The sequence below is a fragment of the Octopus bimaculoides genome, chromosome 18 (assembly GCF_046866305.1).
Source record: "Octopus bimaculoides isolate indiv1 chromosome 18, ASM4686630v1, whole genome shotgun sequence".
Taxonomy (NCBI): Eukaryota; Metazoa; Mollusca; class Cephalopoda; order Octopoda; family Octopodidae; genus Octopus; species Octopus bimaculoides.
Genome location: NC_142945.1, coordinates 41,943,714 through 41,963,713, shown reverse-complemented (window position 1 = coordinate 41,963,713; position 20,000 = coordinate 41,943,714). Strand labels below are relative to the sequence as shown.

The window sequence follows — 20,000 nt, the reverse complement described above, 5'->3', positions numbered from 1 at the left end:
ATTTGGTAGGATAAAAACAAAAAACAAAATCAAGAGATTTGGTGAATAAAATTTGAAGATAATCAACAAAACTTCAATAGGTTATAGCAGTACGTAGGTTTCGTACAAACTCCATTTATTCATGTAGTGAGAACATCACAGAATGTACAATGAAAATGTACTCCTCAGCTGCATAACCATTTTCTGTGGAACAGCAGCATAGTATGGTTTGTTTTCTTCTCTTACTCTTGTTTTTTGCAAACATCTTCAAAATGACTTTCTATAACGAAATTCCATTATGCAGCAGAGGAGTACATTTTCATTGTACATTCTGTGGTGTTCTCACTACATGAATAAATGGAGCTTGTACGAAACGTACGTACTGCTATAACCTATTGAAGTTTTGTTGCTTATCTTCAAATTTACATACATATATATATGTATGTGTGTGTGTGTGTGTGCGAGTGTATATATGGATGGATGGACGTTTGTGTATGCATTCGTGTGTGTACAGATATACATATTTATGTATATATATGCATACATATGAATAGATCGAAGTGTTTGTGTCTCACTGCCTCACAACAAGTTTTGATTTAAATTCCCGTGACCTAGCATCTTATTAAAGGGAATTCCAATAAAAATCAGTATCGGATTTAAAAAATACTACAGGGGGAGATTTGATGCACAAAACTCCTCAGCACGTCCGCAGTTCACAAGGTAAAAACAGTAAAATAATGCCCGCGCGCGCACACACACACGCACACGACCGCACACACATAATTTATGATTATATATATGGAGAGAGAGGGGGAAGACACACACATACACACACACACACACACATATATACATATATATATATATATATATATATGTTAAAGTCTGTCATACCGGCCATGACGAAGGGAAATAGCCCTGAAACTCGAGTCGCCTTTATATATTTATATTTATATATTTGATCCTTTATATTGAACACTCAATATTTCATCTACATTCAATACTTTCTTTCATGGTGCCATCCATTTTTATTTTATTTTATTTTATATTATATATTGTATATTATATTATATATTCCATATTCTATACCCCACATCGGTTCTGCAGGAATATAAATAAAACATAAAAAACAGACAGTGTTGGAACTCTTTTAAACAAAATAATATATTCCTCTATACACAATCAAACAAAAAAACCACCTTTTTTGTATTTATTTTTACTCGCATATATATATATATATATATATATATATATATATATATAAATGGACGCACATACACACACACAAAACACACACACATATATGTGTGTATATATATATATATATATATATATATATATATATATATATATATATATATATATATATATATATATATATATATATATATATATATATATGTATGTATGAATACAGACATTTGTATATAGTTGAATGCTTAAATAAACTTACCATTTCAAAGTTGCACGTCTTATTCTCGCTATGGAAATACAGACGTTAAAATTTTGGTCGGAAGCTATTACGTCTTACATTTATGTCGTCATTGTTTTCGTCATGTGTGTAATGGTATCAGGATGTGATTAGCAAATCAAGTAACAACCTAATGGCCAACCTAGAAATCCGGTCGATCCTATAAACGAAAATGAAATGTTTTCGATGTGGAACAAATCTAAAACGGCCTGCGAAGGTAAATTTCCCAAAGGCTGCATCAATGACTTCAAACAGAGGTCACTGTAACGCTTATATGAAAGATATATCGACAAAATCCTCAATTGAATCGCAATACATTCGAAACCTTCAATATCAGATTTATTATCTGGAAATGGAGTCGCGATATCTGCGAAAGTTACTTGCCGATCAGAAAGTACCAGAAAGGCCATGTAAAATAAGTGATGATTGTGCACAAGATTTACCTCAATGTGTAAGAACTAAATCTAATAAACAATATATCTGCGAACATGATGACGGTGATATGTTAAAGAAACTTAACAACATGAGAATGGATACTGACATTGAAATCCATCGCCTGAAACAGAAATTGGCTGAGAAAGACGAAAAATTGGCAGACATGGAAAAAAAAATGGAAGAACTGAAGTTAACCGCTTCGAAACACGTTCACAATTTGAAATCGATCGAAGACAATTACAAATGCTCTCAAACTCTCATAGAAAAGATGGTGACAGAAAAAAATGAACAAGACCGGGTCAAAAGTGAATTATTTGATGCAAATGAAAGATTGCAACACTTGGAATCCAGCAAGAAGCTACTTAGTGAAAGCAATGAAAGGTTACGTATAGAAAGTTCCAATTATATACGGGAAATATCAGATTTAAAGAATCGTTTGGACATGTGTTGGAGTGAAGTTGATACCAAGAACAAAAGGCTAGAGCAATGCTTGAGTGAACTTCAAGAGATGGCCAATATAAAAAGCGAAAAAGAATTATATGCTAGACGAATATCGGAATGCATGGATCAAGTTGCAAAGTTACAGAGTCAGAATAATGAACTGGAAAATATTTTAAAAATGGCAAATGCAAGGAATGTAGACATGGAAACTAGGAACAGGGGTATGTTGAAGGAGAAGGAAATGTTAAATGAAGACAAGAGGTTATTATTAAATAGAATGGCAGAGGAAGAAAAGAAAATAGAAAGATTAAAAGAAGCGAATTACGAACTGCATAAAAATCAATCGAATTTAGACAAAAAACTGAAAAGTGTTGAAGAATTGAAGGATTTACAGAACACATTGCACAAACAGAAGTGGGAAGAATTTGGTTTGCTGGCTAATTCCATGCACTCTTTATCCCAAACAATGTCAGCACAGACATAGAATAGCTAGATCTGCACATTAAAAAATATATACGCTAAGGAATTTGAAGTCTACTACACTGAAATAACTAAGAATCTATAAGAAGAATAATTAAACAAATAAAATTTCATAAAAAAAGATATTAGAAGACATATTTTTTATATAATATACAGTAGTCTCTGGGAGGTAATTAATTATTTCATTCCTGTGATTCCAATATGAATAGGCAGCAGGTGAATTCTTGGAAGATGGTACTATGTGTACATTGCGGTAAATATCTATACACACAAGCATCAGCACAAACACACAGATGCACAATATATATCAATATACATATACACGCATATATATATATTTATACACGTGTGTCTTTCATTTGCCATATGTATATATATATATATATATATATATATATATATATATATATATATATATATATATATATATATATATATATACATACATACATACATACATACATACATACATACATACATACGAGGGATGCTGAAAAGTTCCTGGCTTTAGGTAAAAGAAAATTACAAGAGGAGCAGTTAAAAGGTAATCATTTTATTCAACATATTCCCCTCTCAGATTCACACGCGTATTGCAGCTGTCCCTCAGTTTTTCAAAGCCCTGTAAAAGAACTCGAAAGGTTGGGCCTCCAACAAGGCTGTTCGCGATACCCCCTGAGAGCCAGGAAATTTTCAGTACCCCCTCTTATATTATATGTAGGTATATGTATGCATATATATATATATACATGCATACATTGGATTATCCCATAAATAATGCAGTTTTTTATACTTCTGTTTTACAAAATTAAGATAAACAAAGTCCATTTTTTAATCTAAATTATACTCTCCTTCATTTTCTGCAATGTTCTTCCATCTATCTGGTAGACTTGCAAGGCTCCTTCTCCAAAATTCACTTGTCCATGACGAAAAATACTTCTCCAGTACAGTTCTGACCTCGTCTACAGAATTCATATTTTTTCCTTCCAAATGAATTTGAAGACGGCGGAATAAGTGATATTCAGATGGGACAATGTCCGGCGAATATGAGTAATGGGGCATCGTTCCCATTCAAACTGATCCAGCGTTCCGAATCTTATCCTCACTGCACGTAGGCGAGCATTATCCTGATGGAAGAACACCTTTCCTCTTGAAACCAAAGATGGTCGCTTTTCTTCTAGCGCTGACTTAAGCCACTCAAGCTGATCGCAGTGAACCTCCTTCGTTATCGTTTGGTTTGGGTTTAAAATTTCAAAGTTGACTAAACCTTTCATATCCCACCAAACAGATAACAACACATTACGTTTGGTGAAGACCTTCTTTAACCAGGATAGCCGGTCTTTATCCTTTCCCTACCCACTGTCTTCGGCGCCTGAAATTTTTATAGAGAACTCATTTCTCGTCACCAGTCACATTATTCGGTCCAAAAAAGGTTCATTCGTGAGACATGACAGAAAAGCAGAGCAACCGTTCACTCTCTGCGCGTGATTAAACACGGAAAGTTTGTGAGGAACACATCGACCCAATTTGCTGACTATTCCAATGGCACGAAGACCTAACACAAGATTCTCTGTTAGTTCATCAAGAGTTACGATAGGATTACGTTCCACTAGGTTTTGCAGGCCGTCCTCGTTGAGTTCTACAGATCTTCCAGGAGGAGGCTCATCTTCTAGGCTGTAGTTTCCGTCTCGGAATTTCTGGACACTGGTTTACACTTATTGGCCAAATCCTCATATACTGCATTAATGTTCCTCGCACTTGCTGTTGCGTTGTTGTCTTTATTGAACTTATAAAGCAAAATAAGTCGAATAAGCACCTTCGTCATTTCCATCTTAGCTTTGAAAAAATAACTGCTAAAATCGAACTGCACTCTTCAAAATTTGCACTAAGAATAAGGCAAGGTTAAACGACTACCTGCTTTTATAACAAGTTGATGCAGGAAGTTTATCCCGTCCCCCACTGAGTTTTAGTTCATGTAATTGAAAAAGCCGCATTATTTATGGAATGACACAATATATATATATATATATATATATATATATATATATATATATATATATATATATATATATATATATATATACATATACATATACACAGACACTGATACACGTACGCACACATACACACACACACACACACACTCACATTTATATATATATATATTTACATGTTTATATGTATATTGTATATTTTCTTATATATATATATATATATATATATATATATATATATATATATATATATATATATATATATAAATACGCAACACACTTTTCGATGTTTGTTAATCCCATGACTTCCTCCGCAGTTTGATGAGTTTTGTTTTCATCCTACAGGTGTCCAAAAAATCCACTACCACCACCAAGCAAGCTTTGTGCAATTTCCGGTTTAGTCGACGACGACCCGACCATGCCAGAGGTTGTACTGGGTTATGTTACCAGCAAAGCTGTAGAATATTTACCACCTAAACTCACATAAACCAGGGAGAAATCAAGCACATTTATACTAGTTTGGCCTAATCTGCTACCTGGACATGCCAGAAGGCAAGCAATTGAAATGTTACATGAATGAACGTGCTTAGTGAACGTGCACATTGTTGCGCAAGGTTCTATAAAGGGATGACAACTTTCTGACAAGAAGGACCAAAGTGCATATATGTATATAAAGAGAAAAATTTTTGAAAGTGACATCAATGTTTTGACTTGCTCGCCTTTAACTATGTAATTCAACTAGAAAGCATTGAGCTACCCTACTGTGCTTAAGGTTAAATTGTTTCGACCAAAATTGAGGAAACATTTACACACATACATACACACACACACATACACACACATATGCACATACACACGAACGCACTCGTGCACTCACACACACGCTCGCATGCATGGGTACACACGCACACACACACACACACATACATACAGACATACATACATACATACATACATGCATATATATATATATGTATATATATATATATATATATATATATATATATATATATATATATATATATATATATTATGAAATCTCATGGCTCAGTGGTGAGAGCGTTACAATCTAAATATAGGATAAATTCGTTATAAGAATTTATCAAGTTGTTAGCGTGAAAAAACCTCATACGGGAAAAATTTATCAATTATTCCCTATAAATATATTTATTTATATTAAGGGCATTACTATACATAAATGCCTCACGCTAGGGGGGACTCATAAAGTCGAAACTAGCATAATAAACACATTTTACATATTTTAATTGTCAAAAGCTACCATAATAAACACACTTTGCATATTTAAATTGTAAATTTAACCAGAATATATTCAGTGCTGGATTTTATTCTGAAAAAACACGTGTACCGAGATGCAATTCAAAAAGGCCGCCTCGTACATAGACATATAGCTATAAACAATTTCTACGTACAATGCTGGATATATGGAGTGTTCGTCTGGTATGTTGATTTTTGTTTATTTCTGTGTGTCTTGACTATGCGTGTACTGAAGAGTAAAGAGTGCATATTTAGCACTGATTACGAAATCATGATATACCGCCAAGACTGATTTTAGGAGGTTCACTTCGAGAGTTGCATTCCCTCGCGTTCGGTAAAATGTGTTTATTATGGTAGTTTTGACTAAGAGTCCTTTGTAGCGTGAGGCATTCATGTATAGTAATGCCCTATATATATATATATACATGGAGTTTTTTTAGGTGCATATGTAGATAGACTAAAAGTTTCAATCGCCATTGATGCTGGGTTATAAGATTTTGGAAACTAAAAGATAAAATGTAATATTAACTAAGTATCCACTATATTTCTTCTCTACTTGCTTATATTACTTTATATATATATATATATATATATATATATATATATATATATATATATATATATATATATATATATATATATTATATATATATATACATAATCCACTGAAACGTGATAGAAAATTCAACAAAACAAGTACACCATCTGGTGGGAGATAGCTATTACTATTTAAAGGTCATAATATATGTATTAAAGCGCTGCTAATAGTTTCATTTGTTGAGAGAACTGAAACATATTCTTCAGGCGCAAAACACATATCATAATGAACTAAAAAATTGAATAAATAGGAGAAACGCAATGAAACGGAGAAGGCAGCATATAGAAAACGCAGACAGTAAACAACGGGAAACGAAACTGAGGTGTCAAAAGGTAAAAAGTGCTATCCTCCTTACACATGGTCGGTACCAAGAACCTGAATCCACCTGCAACTGTCACGACCCAGGATCCTGTCCACTTGACCAACGTTGTAAGATTAACTCTATTATATATAAGGCAGAGGTGAATGCAAAATCTATCATATATGAGACGGAAGTTGCCGCAACCCTAAAAAATAATAATACGAGTGCTTAGAAGGCCTATATTCGATTATGTGAAGGTGGATTTAAAAATCGCTATCCCAATCACATAGCCTCCTTCCGACATATGGACAAAAGCAAAGCTTCTAAGTTGTCTAGCTACGTATGGACTTTGAAAGATAACGAAACACTGCAGGTGAATAAATGGAAAGTAGTTGAGAAATTCATACCTAATGTGAATGGATCGAATAAATGTAGACTTTGTTTGGCTGAAAGAACGTAGATCCTGTTCAGATCTAAGAATCCTAACTCTCTATTGAGCTCCAGGTCAGAGATTTTCAGTATTTGCATGCATATATATAAGTATATCCTGAAGAATTGGAAAAATTTCGCCTATTCCTGACTGACTTGACATATTTCCAGCCTTATCATTTAAGGCCTAAGGAGTGTAGCTCTTTTACCCTTTTACTTTTTATTTTTTACCAATTAATTTTTGTGTTTTCGTTTTCCCCTTTTCCTTATCTGCTTGTTTTTTTTTACTTTTTACTTTCGCATTTTCTATATTGCTGTCTTCTCAGTCTTTTCGTGTTTCCTCTATATTATTCAACTTTTTAGTTTGTTATGATATGTGGTTTTTGCGCATGAAGAATTTATTTGAGTGTATTGTGCCCTTTAAATAAATAATATTTATGTCTCACCGGAGGGAGTGCATTCTTTGTTGAATTTTATATCACGGAACAATAAATTATATATATATATATATATATATATATATATATATATACACGCACGCACACGCACACGCCACACGCACACGCACGCGGGCACACACACACAAACACACACACACACATCCGGGTAGTTTCATCATTCATATTCTATGATTACGAATCAGTGAAAGGTCACCTAAACTATATACTATAAACACACATGCATACACACATATAGAAATACATACCTAAGTACATCTGGACATTCATACACACACACACACAAACATATATATATATGAATGTACAGACGTACTTAGGTTTCTATTTCTATATGTGTGTATGCATTTACATATCTGAATATATATGCATGTGTTTACAGTATACAGTTTAGGTGACCTTTAACTGAATCATAATCATAGAATATGAATAATGATGTCAAAGGTCAGGCAAAACAATTAATAATACTGCTTAAATATTTGGCAATGCATTTGTAGCGGATTATTTTGATAGACGATGCGTGATAAATGGCATAATTTGTATTATATATATATATGTGTGTGTGTGTGTGTGTGTGTGTGTGTGTGTGTATGTATGTAAGTATTGATGTATATATATATATATATATATATATATATATATATATATATATATATATATATATAAACATATAGAGAAAGGGAGACAGAAATGTACATACACAATGGACAAGCATTACCAGACATTTATATATGCATATATACTTTATATGTGTATTTATAAATCTCTCTCTCTCTCTATATATATATATATACTCATACACGTACACAGACATACACTAGGATGAGTTTTGTACAGTCCACAGGTGAAGGAAGCAGTCATACTACTAACCCGAAGACTAATATCACCCCTTCCACCTCCTTCAACTGTCTTCCGTTACTCATGGCTAGTTCTGCAATGTAGATCATTACTATATACCCATGAAGTTCATACCTCACTCAATATTAGAAAACAAGTTTGTTACTTGATTGGTTGTGTGTGATAGTTTGGCAGTTTTCGTGGGAGGACTAAGACAAAAAATATGCACCGTGGTGTGTTTTGATAAAATAATAGGTAGTAATATAAGGAGGAAGAAACAAGAAATGAGAGAGGAAAAGTAAGGCGAGAAATTTGGATAGAAAGAGAGCAAATGGAAAGCAAAATTTACGAATAGAAGACGGCTTATTTATTTAGCGGTAGTTAACTTTCGTGGGCGGAAGGGATATTTGGGGAAGGATTGTCTGACAGGGACAGGGAACAGAATAATGTGCGATGAATATAATGGATTTGAGCGAATTGTAATGAATTGTATCGCTTAAACTGTCTATAAATCACACTATATAACACGAATTTGTCTTTGAGTAGGAACTGTTATTTTCTATCTGCTTGCTCCTGGAAATTACGGAAAATGACTAATATTTCCTTCAAAATTTGCTTTCCTTATATATATTCTAGCCTCAAACAATCCCATTTTAGACTTGGTTATGATGCCCCCACCTACTCCTGCTCATCATCAGAGATGCACATATTGTCAGCTAGTAAGGGGCATGCTCAAATGGTTATGGTCAAACAACTGACAAGAAAATCTGTGGTATTGAACAGAATATTTGCTATAGCATTATCGCTACTTCAACAACTCAGCGCTGAATTTGTCTGTCTGAGATGTAATGGAAAATAAATCAGTTTAAAAATCATTGATGACCAAGTAACAATAGCAAAGTTTGAATGGAATAATAGTCATTGACTCGACAATTCATCAAGCTATGCTTCCAATTTCACATCGCAGTCTGTTGGCGAGTGGTTGAAAAAGATGTTAATGCGAAGGTTGTATATCAGGAAAATACGGTGTGCGCGGTAAAACTTCACATCTGAGCTCTTAAATAACAGTATTGGACAATTAATGACGTGGATGTGAGAGTTGTCGTCTTGAAGAAGCGCGCCGTGTCACCGGTCGGGTTGTTTCAGCAGGAGTGCCCATTAAGTGAAGGTGACCAACGACGGTATCATGAGAAGATTCCATCTACAGGGGTAATTATCATACTTAGTGAATTTTCACGGATCCCCGAGGTTGAACTCGTTCATCAGAAGCGTAAAAATAATTTCTATGCAATTCTTTTCTAGTAATAGCGTCTTCTCCATACATGACACAAGTGTTTCGAGCAATTTTGGTAACTTTAAAACTTTGACGGAAAGCAAAGAGAAACAGTTTTCGAAAATATTCATTATTTTCTACTTCATACTCCAACGTCATAATTCTGAAAAGTAATCGAATTTATTCGAATTTCAAAAGCAATATACAAACGTTGTACGAGAAAAACAGAACTTCAAAAATAACATAAAACACTTCGATAAAAATATTTTTTTGTGTTAATGTAGATAACATTAGCAGACACGAACGAATTTAAGTGACAACTCAATACCTACATCAACTGGAATACACAGAAATTGTGCATATGTATGTTGGTGCTTTCTAACTTTTAAAAAATATTATCTTCTTTGTCTTTAAACATTCAAAATGTCTTAATCTTGTTCAAGTTATTCTCCAGCGTAGAATAAAATCTATTGGTTTTCAACTGAACAAAACAGAAATAAGGCTTGACGACACATTTTCGCATATTTGATATCTGTCCCATTTGTTATCAAAACTGTGCTTATGCTTTTCCACCACCTTTATCTGGATAAACTAGTGTCTGTATATCTCACTGGGATGCTGAAGGTATTTGTGTTTTAGGTATGTCGCGATTTAAATATCGTAGACGTTAAACCAAATATTCTTTAGTTGTTAAAGCATTCAAATGTGAAAGTTCAGTACAATATTTGGGAACTTATATAAAGAAAAATATTAAAAAGTTATGAGATAGGATTTGCACAGTAACATGGTTAAAACTAGCCTCATAAGTTTTTCGTTTATCTGTAGGAGCCATGAGGAAGGTTTTTACGGTAGCTGGAGACCAATGTTTACTTAGAAAGAGTACTGCTGCTTATGGTAGAAATACAAGTTGAGTCTTTCCATGAAATCCTCTCTTTAAATGGTTTACACTGCTCTCCATCCCCTTTGGTGACGTTCTAATCCACAAGTTAAGGATCGGATTTTATACTCGGGGTTTAAATTGACCTCTGATTTGGGATATACCGACATATACGGTACGAATGGCTTCTAGCCAGTTCTTAGAAGATTCCCTTACATTTCGTGCAATTTATCATATTTTCGGTAAAAATAGATAAATATTGGTTTTTGAAAAGTGCAGACTAACACCAATGTCTTTCACAATTTCACAACTATTTCGGAGATAGACAGACAGACAGACAGACAGTTGTAATTGAATGTGGCGTAGGTTAAGATGTTTCAACTAAATTTCTTCCGACGAGTTAAGATATTTCTTAAAATTATTTGATACATCAGTACTCTCTTTCGTCCACGTCCTACGTACTTGTCCAAACTTTCAAAATTTAACCAATCAACGTAGGCATTTAGTTTTTAACTTCCTTATGTGACGAATTTTACATTAAAAAAATAAAAGTCGAGGAAACTAAATAAAATAAGACGACAACTACCAACTGTAATTTGTTTCCCAGATTTGTTTACCAGCAAAATCAAAATTATAATTAGCAAAAAAAAATAAAAAAACAAAAAGACAAAACAAAAACATATCTCTTGTACGAATAATATGTATATGCAAGAATATAGGAATAAATAAATACAATATATATATATATATGCGTGTGTGTGGACGTGTTTGTATATATGCATACTGTACACAGAGACATAGAAATATATACATATATGTGTATATATATATATATATATATATATATATATATATATATATATATATATATATATATATATATATGCATATATGTATGTGTGAAAGAGTGTTCAGTGTACATCCATATACAGAGGCAAAACATCTTGTGAGAAGTAGGAGTCTACGTTAGATAGGTACGTACATAGACAGATAAATATACAAGTAATTGAGAGAGAGAGAGAGAGAGAGAGAGAGAGAGAGAGAGAGAGATGGAGAGACAGAAATAGAAAGAGAGAGACAGAGAGACAGAGAGGCTTATACTTGATATGTACATATCTGTGTGATACATGTTTAGGAAAAAAAATTGTGTAAGTATATGCCTGTTTGTGTCCGCGTGTGCATGTGTGTGTATGTGTGTACATTTATATATATATATATGTGTGTGTGCGTGTGTGTGTTTATGTTCATATATATTCATACATATATATATGCATAAATATATACATATATATATATGTATATATGTATATGCATAAATATATACATATATATATATGTATATATGTATATACATATATATATATATATATATATATATATATATATATATATATATATATATATATATATATATATATACATATATATGTACATATGTGTATGTGTGTGTGCCATATCACACATGCAAAGATAAATCCATGCATGCATACAAACATACTCACGTATACACACGTACGAATATACATACGACAATATGTACATGCATATATATATGTTTGTGTGTGTGTGTGTGTGTGTGTGTGTGTGTGTGTGTGTGTGTGCATATATATACACATATATATGTATATATATATACATATATATATATATATATATATATATATATATATATATATATATATATATATATATATATATATATATATATATATATATATATATACATATATATGTATGTATATGTATGTATATACATATTTCAAATAATTTGAGGCAATTTGAATGTCGAGACAAATTCGGAAGAAAATATTCCAAATTGTTAAACGAAAAGTCTTCAATTTCTTTATCTGCTGGAACAACTTTTTGCTTGAAAATATCTACAAATCTAATAAACACATCGAATTATTAGGTTTTCATTTGGTTTTGATAAGAACTGATTTGCAACAAATATTATTATTACGATGATGATCATCATTAATATCATTGCTGCTGTTGTTATTATTATCATTAATATTAATATTATTTTCATCATTAGTTTTATGATCGTTATTACTATTATTATCATTATTATTATTATTAGTAATGGTGTTAATAATAATATTATTATTGGTATCATTATTATTATTAAGTGCAGGCGTGGCTGTGTGGTAAGAAGTTTGTTCCTCAACCACATGGTTCCTGAGTTAGTTCCACTGCGTAGCACCTTGGGTAAGTGTCTGGTAGTATAGCCTCGGACCGTGCAAAGGCTTGTAAGTGGATATGGTTGACGGAAACTGAAAAGTAGCCCGTCATACACATACTTATATATGTATGTATATATTTGCGTGTCTGTGTTTGTCCCCACCCCATCGCTTAACAACCGACGTTGTCATGCCCTGTTTATCATGATATGAGATCACCATGTCGCGCACATATGGCTGTGATGCAAGTGCCTGGTGTACCCTTATCAGAAGGGCAGTCATAATGTGTATAATGGGCTTCGTATATTTTACCCCAGTGTCACTTTGATGGCATGCACTGCTCTCTCACTCAATAATAATAATAATAATAATAATAATAATAACAATAATAATAATAATAATAATATATAAGTATTTAGGAGTCAATGAACTAGATAGGATACAACATACACAAATGAAAGAAAAAATAAAGAAAGAGTACTATAGACGAGTTAGATCAATACTAAAAACAGAGCTCAATGCTAAAAACAAGATAATGGGTATCAACACTTTAGCTGTCCCAGTTATAAGCTACAGCTACAACATCCTTAACTGGACACTAAACGAACTATGTAAAATAGACAGGAAAACAAGAAAAATAATGACAGGATATAGGATGCACCACCCAAAATCTGACATAGAAAGGCTATATATACAACGCACAGAAGGTGGCAGGGGTCTTATACAGCTAGAAAACTATTATAAAATAACCACCATAGGACTGCAAAAATACCTACTCCAGAAGCAAGGGAAACTAATACAAATAGCCACAAAACACGAGCAAAACAAAAAACTGTTTTCAGTATTTAAGGAAGCTGACAAATACAAACAAGAAATCAATCTACCTAACAAATACGAAGAAGAAGAAGAAGAAACAACAAAAGCTATAAAACAAATGAAATCCAAACTAAAACTAGAACAGCAACGGACCATGATAAAACGATGGCAAGAAAAGCCCCTACATGGTAAATACCGGGCTAAACTAAATGCGAAAGAAATAGACAGAGAAAAATCCCGGCAATGGCTGAGAAGCTCAGGACTCAAAGCAGAGACTGAAGGATTTTTAATTGCTGCACAAGACCAAAGCCTCCCCACCAGAAATTACCAAAAACACATAATGAAAAGAAATATAACAAGTAACTGTAGAATATGTGGAGATCGACAAGAAACAATAAATCATATTATCTCTGGCTGCCCAGTCCTGGCTAAGAAGGAATATATTCACAGACACGACAGAGCTGGGACCTATATACACTGGAAGCTATGCCAACATTATGGAATAGCAACAGAAAAAAGATGGTATAAACACACGCCAGAAAAGGTCACAGAAAACGAGAAAGCAACCATACTCTGGGATATGCCAATACACACAGATAGAGAAATTAAGGCAAATAGACCAGATATAGTTGTCAAAGATCATGAAGGAAAAAAATGCCTTCTAATTGATGTATCAATACCAGCAGATGTCAACGTTTCTCTAAAAGAAATGGAAAAACTTTCAAAATACAAAGACCTGGAAATAGAGATAACTCGAATGTGGAATCTAAAAACAGAAACAATTCCTATCATAGTAGGTGCCTTAGGTATAATAAAAAAATATTCAGACAAATACATAACAAAAACACCAGGACTTACAAATATATATAACATACAGAAAATTGCACTACTGGGTACTGCACACATTCTACGCAAAACACTTTCAATACAGTAAACATAAGAGCACCACAGCAAACCACAGCACATACCCAAGGCGCACAGAGCTGCGCTCGGTAGTGAAGTGAAAGCACGTTATAAAAATAAAACTACTGAATAATAATAATAATAATAATAATAATAATAATAATAATAATAATAATAATAATAATAATAATAATAATAAATGCCCTGATGTAATATCAAGCAGTGGCTCTTGTGATTTTTGATCTTAACTGATTGGAAGTGCTATCAAGGGCATGTTTTGTCTTGGTATAAAAGACAGGCTACAGCAAATATTCTGCTCAATCCCACAAATTTACTGCTTAATACCACAGATTTGCTTGTCAGTTGTTTGAGCATTATTATTATTATTGTTATCATTATTATTGTTATTATTATTATTATCATTATTGCTATCATCATCATTATTATTATTACCATTATTATTTTACTTCATTTAGTCATAGTGAGCGCCTATGGTGGGGAACCACCATCAAGAATTTTATCGACCCTAGTACATATAATTTTGTAAAGATATTTATTTATACAATCCTGCACTTTTGCCGAACCGCTATGTTGCGAAGATGTAAATACCGGTTGTCAAACGGATAGGGAACAATAAAATACACAAAGACACAGACCCACGCATATATACGACGGGCTTCTTTCATTTTCCTTTTTGTGCCTGTGCATTTATATGTGTATATATATATATATATAATGCATGGATATATATGTATGCATGCATGGATATATATATATATATATATATAATATACAAGAATAAGGGCAGGGAATCGTCAATTAATAATAGAATTAATAATTAACAATTTTGTCAAGTAGTTCAGTATGAAAAAACCTTTAGCGGTAAAACCATTTATCATCATAAATATACAGGGATTAGCATTGAGTTGCTTCTCCAACATACTGAAAATTTAGAAATAGCAGTCAAAGAACTACTGATTCTAAACTACAAATTTTTAACTAAAGACTTGTTTTGTTTATGCTTTCCCCTCCGGTTTTTTGTTCTATGTGTGCCATAAATATCGCCATCCATTTAGAGAAAAATTTGTAGTTTAGAATCAGTAGTTCTTTGACTGCTATTTCTAAATTTTCAGTATGTTGGAGAAGCAACTCAATGCTAATCCCTGTATATTTTTATTTATATATATATATATATATATATATATATATATATATATATATATATATATACAGTTTTCAAGAAAAATGCAGGAACGTTTCCACTTAAATTCGCAGTGAATTTACGTAGAGACTCTTCAGAATCTCAGGTTATTTCCAGTTAATTTCTATTTCTTCTATCTTTCTTTCTTTTCTTTCTTTCTCAGGTGGGATTGAAACAAATCTCCTTTGGGCAGTAAGGCAAAGTTTGTTTAGTCGTAATTATTTCGTCTTTTGAACGGAGTGTGAAGATGTCAGATGCTGAGTCTATGCTCTGGGTGTATGTGTGTTTGTGTGTGCGTGTGCACGTGCGTGTATGTGTGCGTGTGTGTGTGTGTATTGGGAGAATGGGTTGGGAAAAAAAGGAGGCAGATAAGACAAGATATATAGTAGCTGTCACAAATAAGCTCTTCAGATTTGTTTTTCAAGTTTAAAAAGAAAACAAATTTCAAAAACTTATGTAGGATTTTATAATAACACAAAAGAAAAATTCTTCGAGTTTGCCCCATGGAAGCTTGTGGTTTGGTTGGATGTCTTTGAAAATTTACAGTGAACTATTGCAGTAACTGTAACAGTTACTGTGAATTTTTTTTTAAATATCAGTAATAACTGGACTCCATTCTTCAACTACACCGAGACAAACAGGACGGCGAAGAGCTTTAAACAAAATATACCATTCAGACTATATATAAATAAATATATATATATATATATATATATATATATATATATATATATATATATATATATGTAACTGTATATTGTGTTGAGAGAGACGGAGAAGAAATGTAGTATATTATTTTATGCAAAGTGATGCAAAGCAATGCAAAGTAGATTTCATGTAAAGACATCTTATGTGATTTATAAGTTCAAATGCACCGAAGGCAATAGCCGATATCAGAATAATTTATATTCATTGTTGTGAGAAAGCATTGTTATTTAAATTCACACATTTTGCTGTGACGGTTTTATTGTAAATCAAATGGAAACACGAAACCAATCAGTATGAAGTCCAATATAAATGAGTTCTCAACGACCTATCACTAATGAAGATACTACGGGCACAAGAAAGTCGGCTGCAACCTAAACATAGAAAAGAGAATTTGTCCTAGATTGTAACACGCACACACAGGCGCGTGCGCGCACATGCTCACTCACACTCACATACATTCACAAATACACACACTCACCCACACTTATGTATATATAAGGAAACTGTATGTATACATATACATAAATATATATGTATATACATATATATATATGTATATATGTATTTTATATATATATATGTATATATATATATGTATATATATATATGTGTGTGTGTGTGTGTGTGTGTGTGTGTGTGTATACATATATTTATGTATATATATACAGTATCCCTACAGTATATACATACAGTATATATAAATGAAATGCTGTATATATGCATATATGTATATATATATACATTTTATTTATATTATTATATGATTGAACGCCACGCATCCTTTTCCAAGTATATATATGTAGGTAGGTAGGTAGGTAGGTGTGTATGTACATGTATATGTTTGTGTGTTGATGTTTGTTTCCCCACCACCACCACCAACACCAACGCCACCATCGCTTGACAACCGATGTTACTGTGTTTTACGTATCCGTAACTTAGCAGTTCGGCAATAGAGGTGGATAAAATAAGTACTAGGCTTACAAAGAATAAATTCTGGGGTCGATTTGTTCAACTAAAAGGCCGTGCTCCAGCATGACCGCAGTCAGGTGGCGTGACTGAAACAAGTAAAAAAGTAAGACAATGTGTATGTATGTATGTATGTATGTATATGTTTGTGTCTATGAATTTAAAACCGTAGGTCCGAGAATGTTCACGTATATATGAATAAATAATTGTTCGTGTGGCGTTCAAATTGCTATATTTTACCAATGTGTGTGTGTGTGTGTGTGTGTGTGTGTGTGTGTGTGTGTGTGTGTGTGTGTGTGTGTGTGTGTGTGTGTGTGTGTGTGTGTGTGTGTGATCAATAAGCGGGGGCTAGAACTGCCCAGTATAGGCAACAAGTAGTAGTGCTCAAATGAATATGTACTTGGTCTCCGAATTTTTATGCAGAGCAAGGCCCACGGCGTCAAGGGTGGTTATAAGAGAAATCCCAAACAAGCTGATATGAAGGTAGTAAAGCAAATATATATATATATATGTATGTATGTATGTATGTATGTATGTATGTACGTATGTATGTATATGCACCCGCTTTGGTTGGCCGGAGGCTAGGATAACCGGCAATTGCCGAATGTGCCACGCAGTGGGAGTGAACACGGAACATTGTAGTTGGGAAGCAAGATTCTCATACAGTTGTTATTTATTCAGGAAAACGACTTTCCTAAGTCATCGTGAAGTCTTCATGACATATTGCGTACAAGTATAGATCCATTATAACAATCCCTTTATATATATATATTTACATGCATTAATTTAAGGTAAGATAATAATGAGAATTACAGCTTTCATACAGAGCACACCATTTAATTTAAATTTCGAAGTGAAGATCATACTACGTATATATTTATGTATGTACGCATGTTTTTGTGCTCGTATGCATTATATACGAATGTTTGTATGTAAGTATGTATATATCTTTATATATATATATATATATATATATATATATATATATATATATATATATATATATATATATATGTATATACATATATATATATATATAAATATATATATATATATATATATATATATAAATATATATATATATATATATATATATATATAAATATATATATATATATATATAAATATATATATATATATATAAATATATATATATATATATATATATATATATATATATATATATATATATATATATATATATATACATACATGCATACATACAGTCATGCATGCATACATGCATATATACATAAATTAATTATATGTGCATGATTTACGACATTTACACGCTAATACAAAACAGGCGCGCCACCACGCACAAACGGACGCGAACGCACTCATACAGACACACATACACACACACACACACACACACACGTGCACACACAAACACACAATGAATTTGAATTCCAAACAGTGATAACATCAGACCTCGCGAATACCTATTAAACACATTCTTAGCATCACTAGTCTCACTAATCAAAATTGTTGGTTTAAAGGACATTTGAAGAAGAAAGACTATTAAAATTATATACATATATACGTATGCATATATATGCATATATATGCATATATATATATATATATATATATATATATATATATATATATATATATATATATATATATATATATATATATATCTGTATACATATATATATATATTTATTTATATATATATATATTATATATATGCATATAGATATACATATACATACATATATACATATATATGTAAATATATATATGTATATAGACACACACACACACACACACACACACACACACACACACACACACACACACACACACACATACATATATATATATATATATATATATATATATATATATATATATATAACTAGTGACTGCTAACGCTGTTAAGTAACCGAATGATAAACTTTATATGCATATATATATATGTGTGTGTATGTGTTTGTGTGTGTGTGTGTATATGTATGCATATGTATGCATATGTATGTATTCATATATGTATGTATGCAGATATGTATGTATGTATGTATGCCAACTGTAGTCATCTTTAATGAAATAAATGTCTTTCTGCGTCGTCAAACGGTGTCGCCGTTAACCAAAACTTAATCATGCGCAAAACTGCGAAGCATTAATTCAAATGGTTTCCTTGATTGGAACCAAATCACGCGATACGGGGGTAAATGACGATGGAAAATTGAGAATCACAATCGAACGTTCTTATACTTATATAAACATTATCACGTGTAGGAATATGTACTCTCTATTTCCCTCATTCTTTCTTTCTTCCTTTCTTTCCCCCTTTTCTTCCTTTCTTTGTTTCTCTCTCAAGGTCACATGCCGGTGCACACTCCTATATATCCTCAAACGTAGTCTATTTCTGC

At 32.4% G+C, this 20,000-nt stretch overlaps 1 protein-coding gene and 1 long non-coding RNA gene across 16 annotated transcripts in view; one reads left to right on the top strand and one right to left on the bottom strand.

The window, feature by feature from the left end:
* LOC106870360 (uncharacterized) overlaps positions 1-20,000 on the bottom strand; it is a 182,552-nt gene that overhangs the window by 62,395 nt on the left and 100,157 nt on the right. For 7 of the 14 annotated variants that reach the window (XR_016245003.1, XR_016245002.1, XR_016244999.1 and 4 more), the window contains exon 1: positions 1,433-1,470. The exons of 6 other annotated variants lie outside the window; for them this stretch is intronic. This is a non-coding gene — a long non-coding RNA (uncharacterized LOC106870360). Of the gene's footprint in view, positions 1-1,432; positions 1,572-20,000 lie in introns of those variants that run through there. One more of the 14 variants, XR_008265911.2, reaches the window with a different exon arrangement.
* Positions 1,593-5,493, top strand: LOC106870359 (uncharacterized). Of its 2 annotated transcripts, none has more exons than XM_014916393.3 (2): positions 1,593-2,975; positions 5,143-5,493. In XM_014916393.3, exon 1 carries the CDS (start codon positions 1,623-1,625, stop codon positions 2,808-2,810), a length of 1,188 nt encoding a protein of 395 aa, XP_014771879.2. In that variant the 5' UTR covers positions 1,593-1,622; the 3' UTR covers positions 2,811-2,975; positions 5,143-5,493. The 2 variants fall into 2 exon arrangements, with proteins under 2 accessions (XP_014771879.2, XP_014771878.2); XM_014916392.3 differs by having other exon boundaries at positions 1,593-3,059.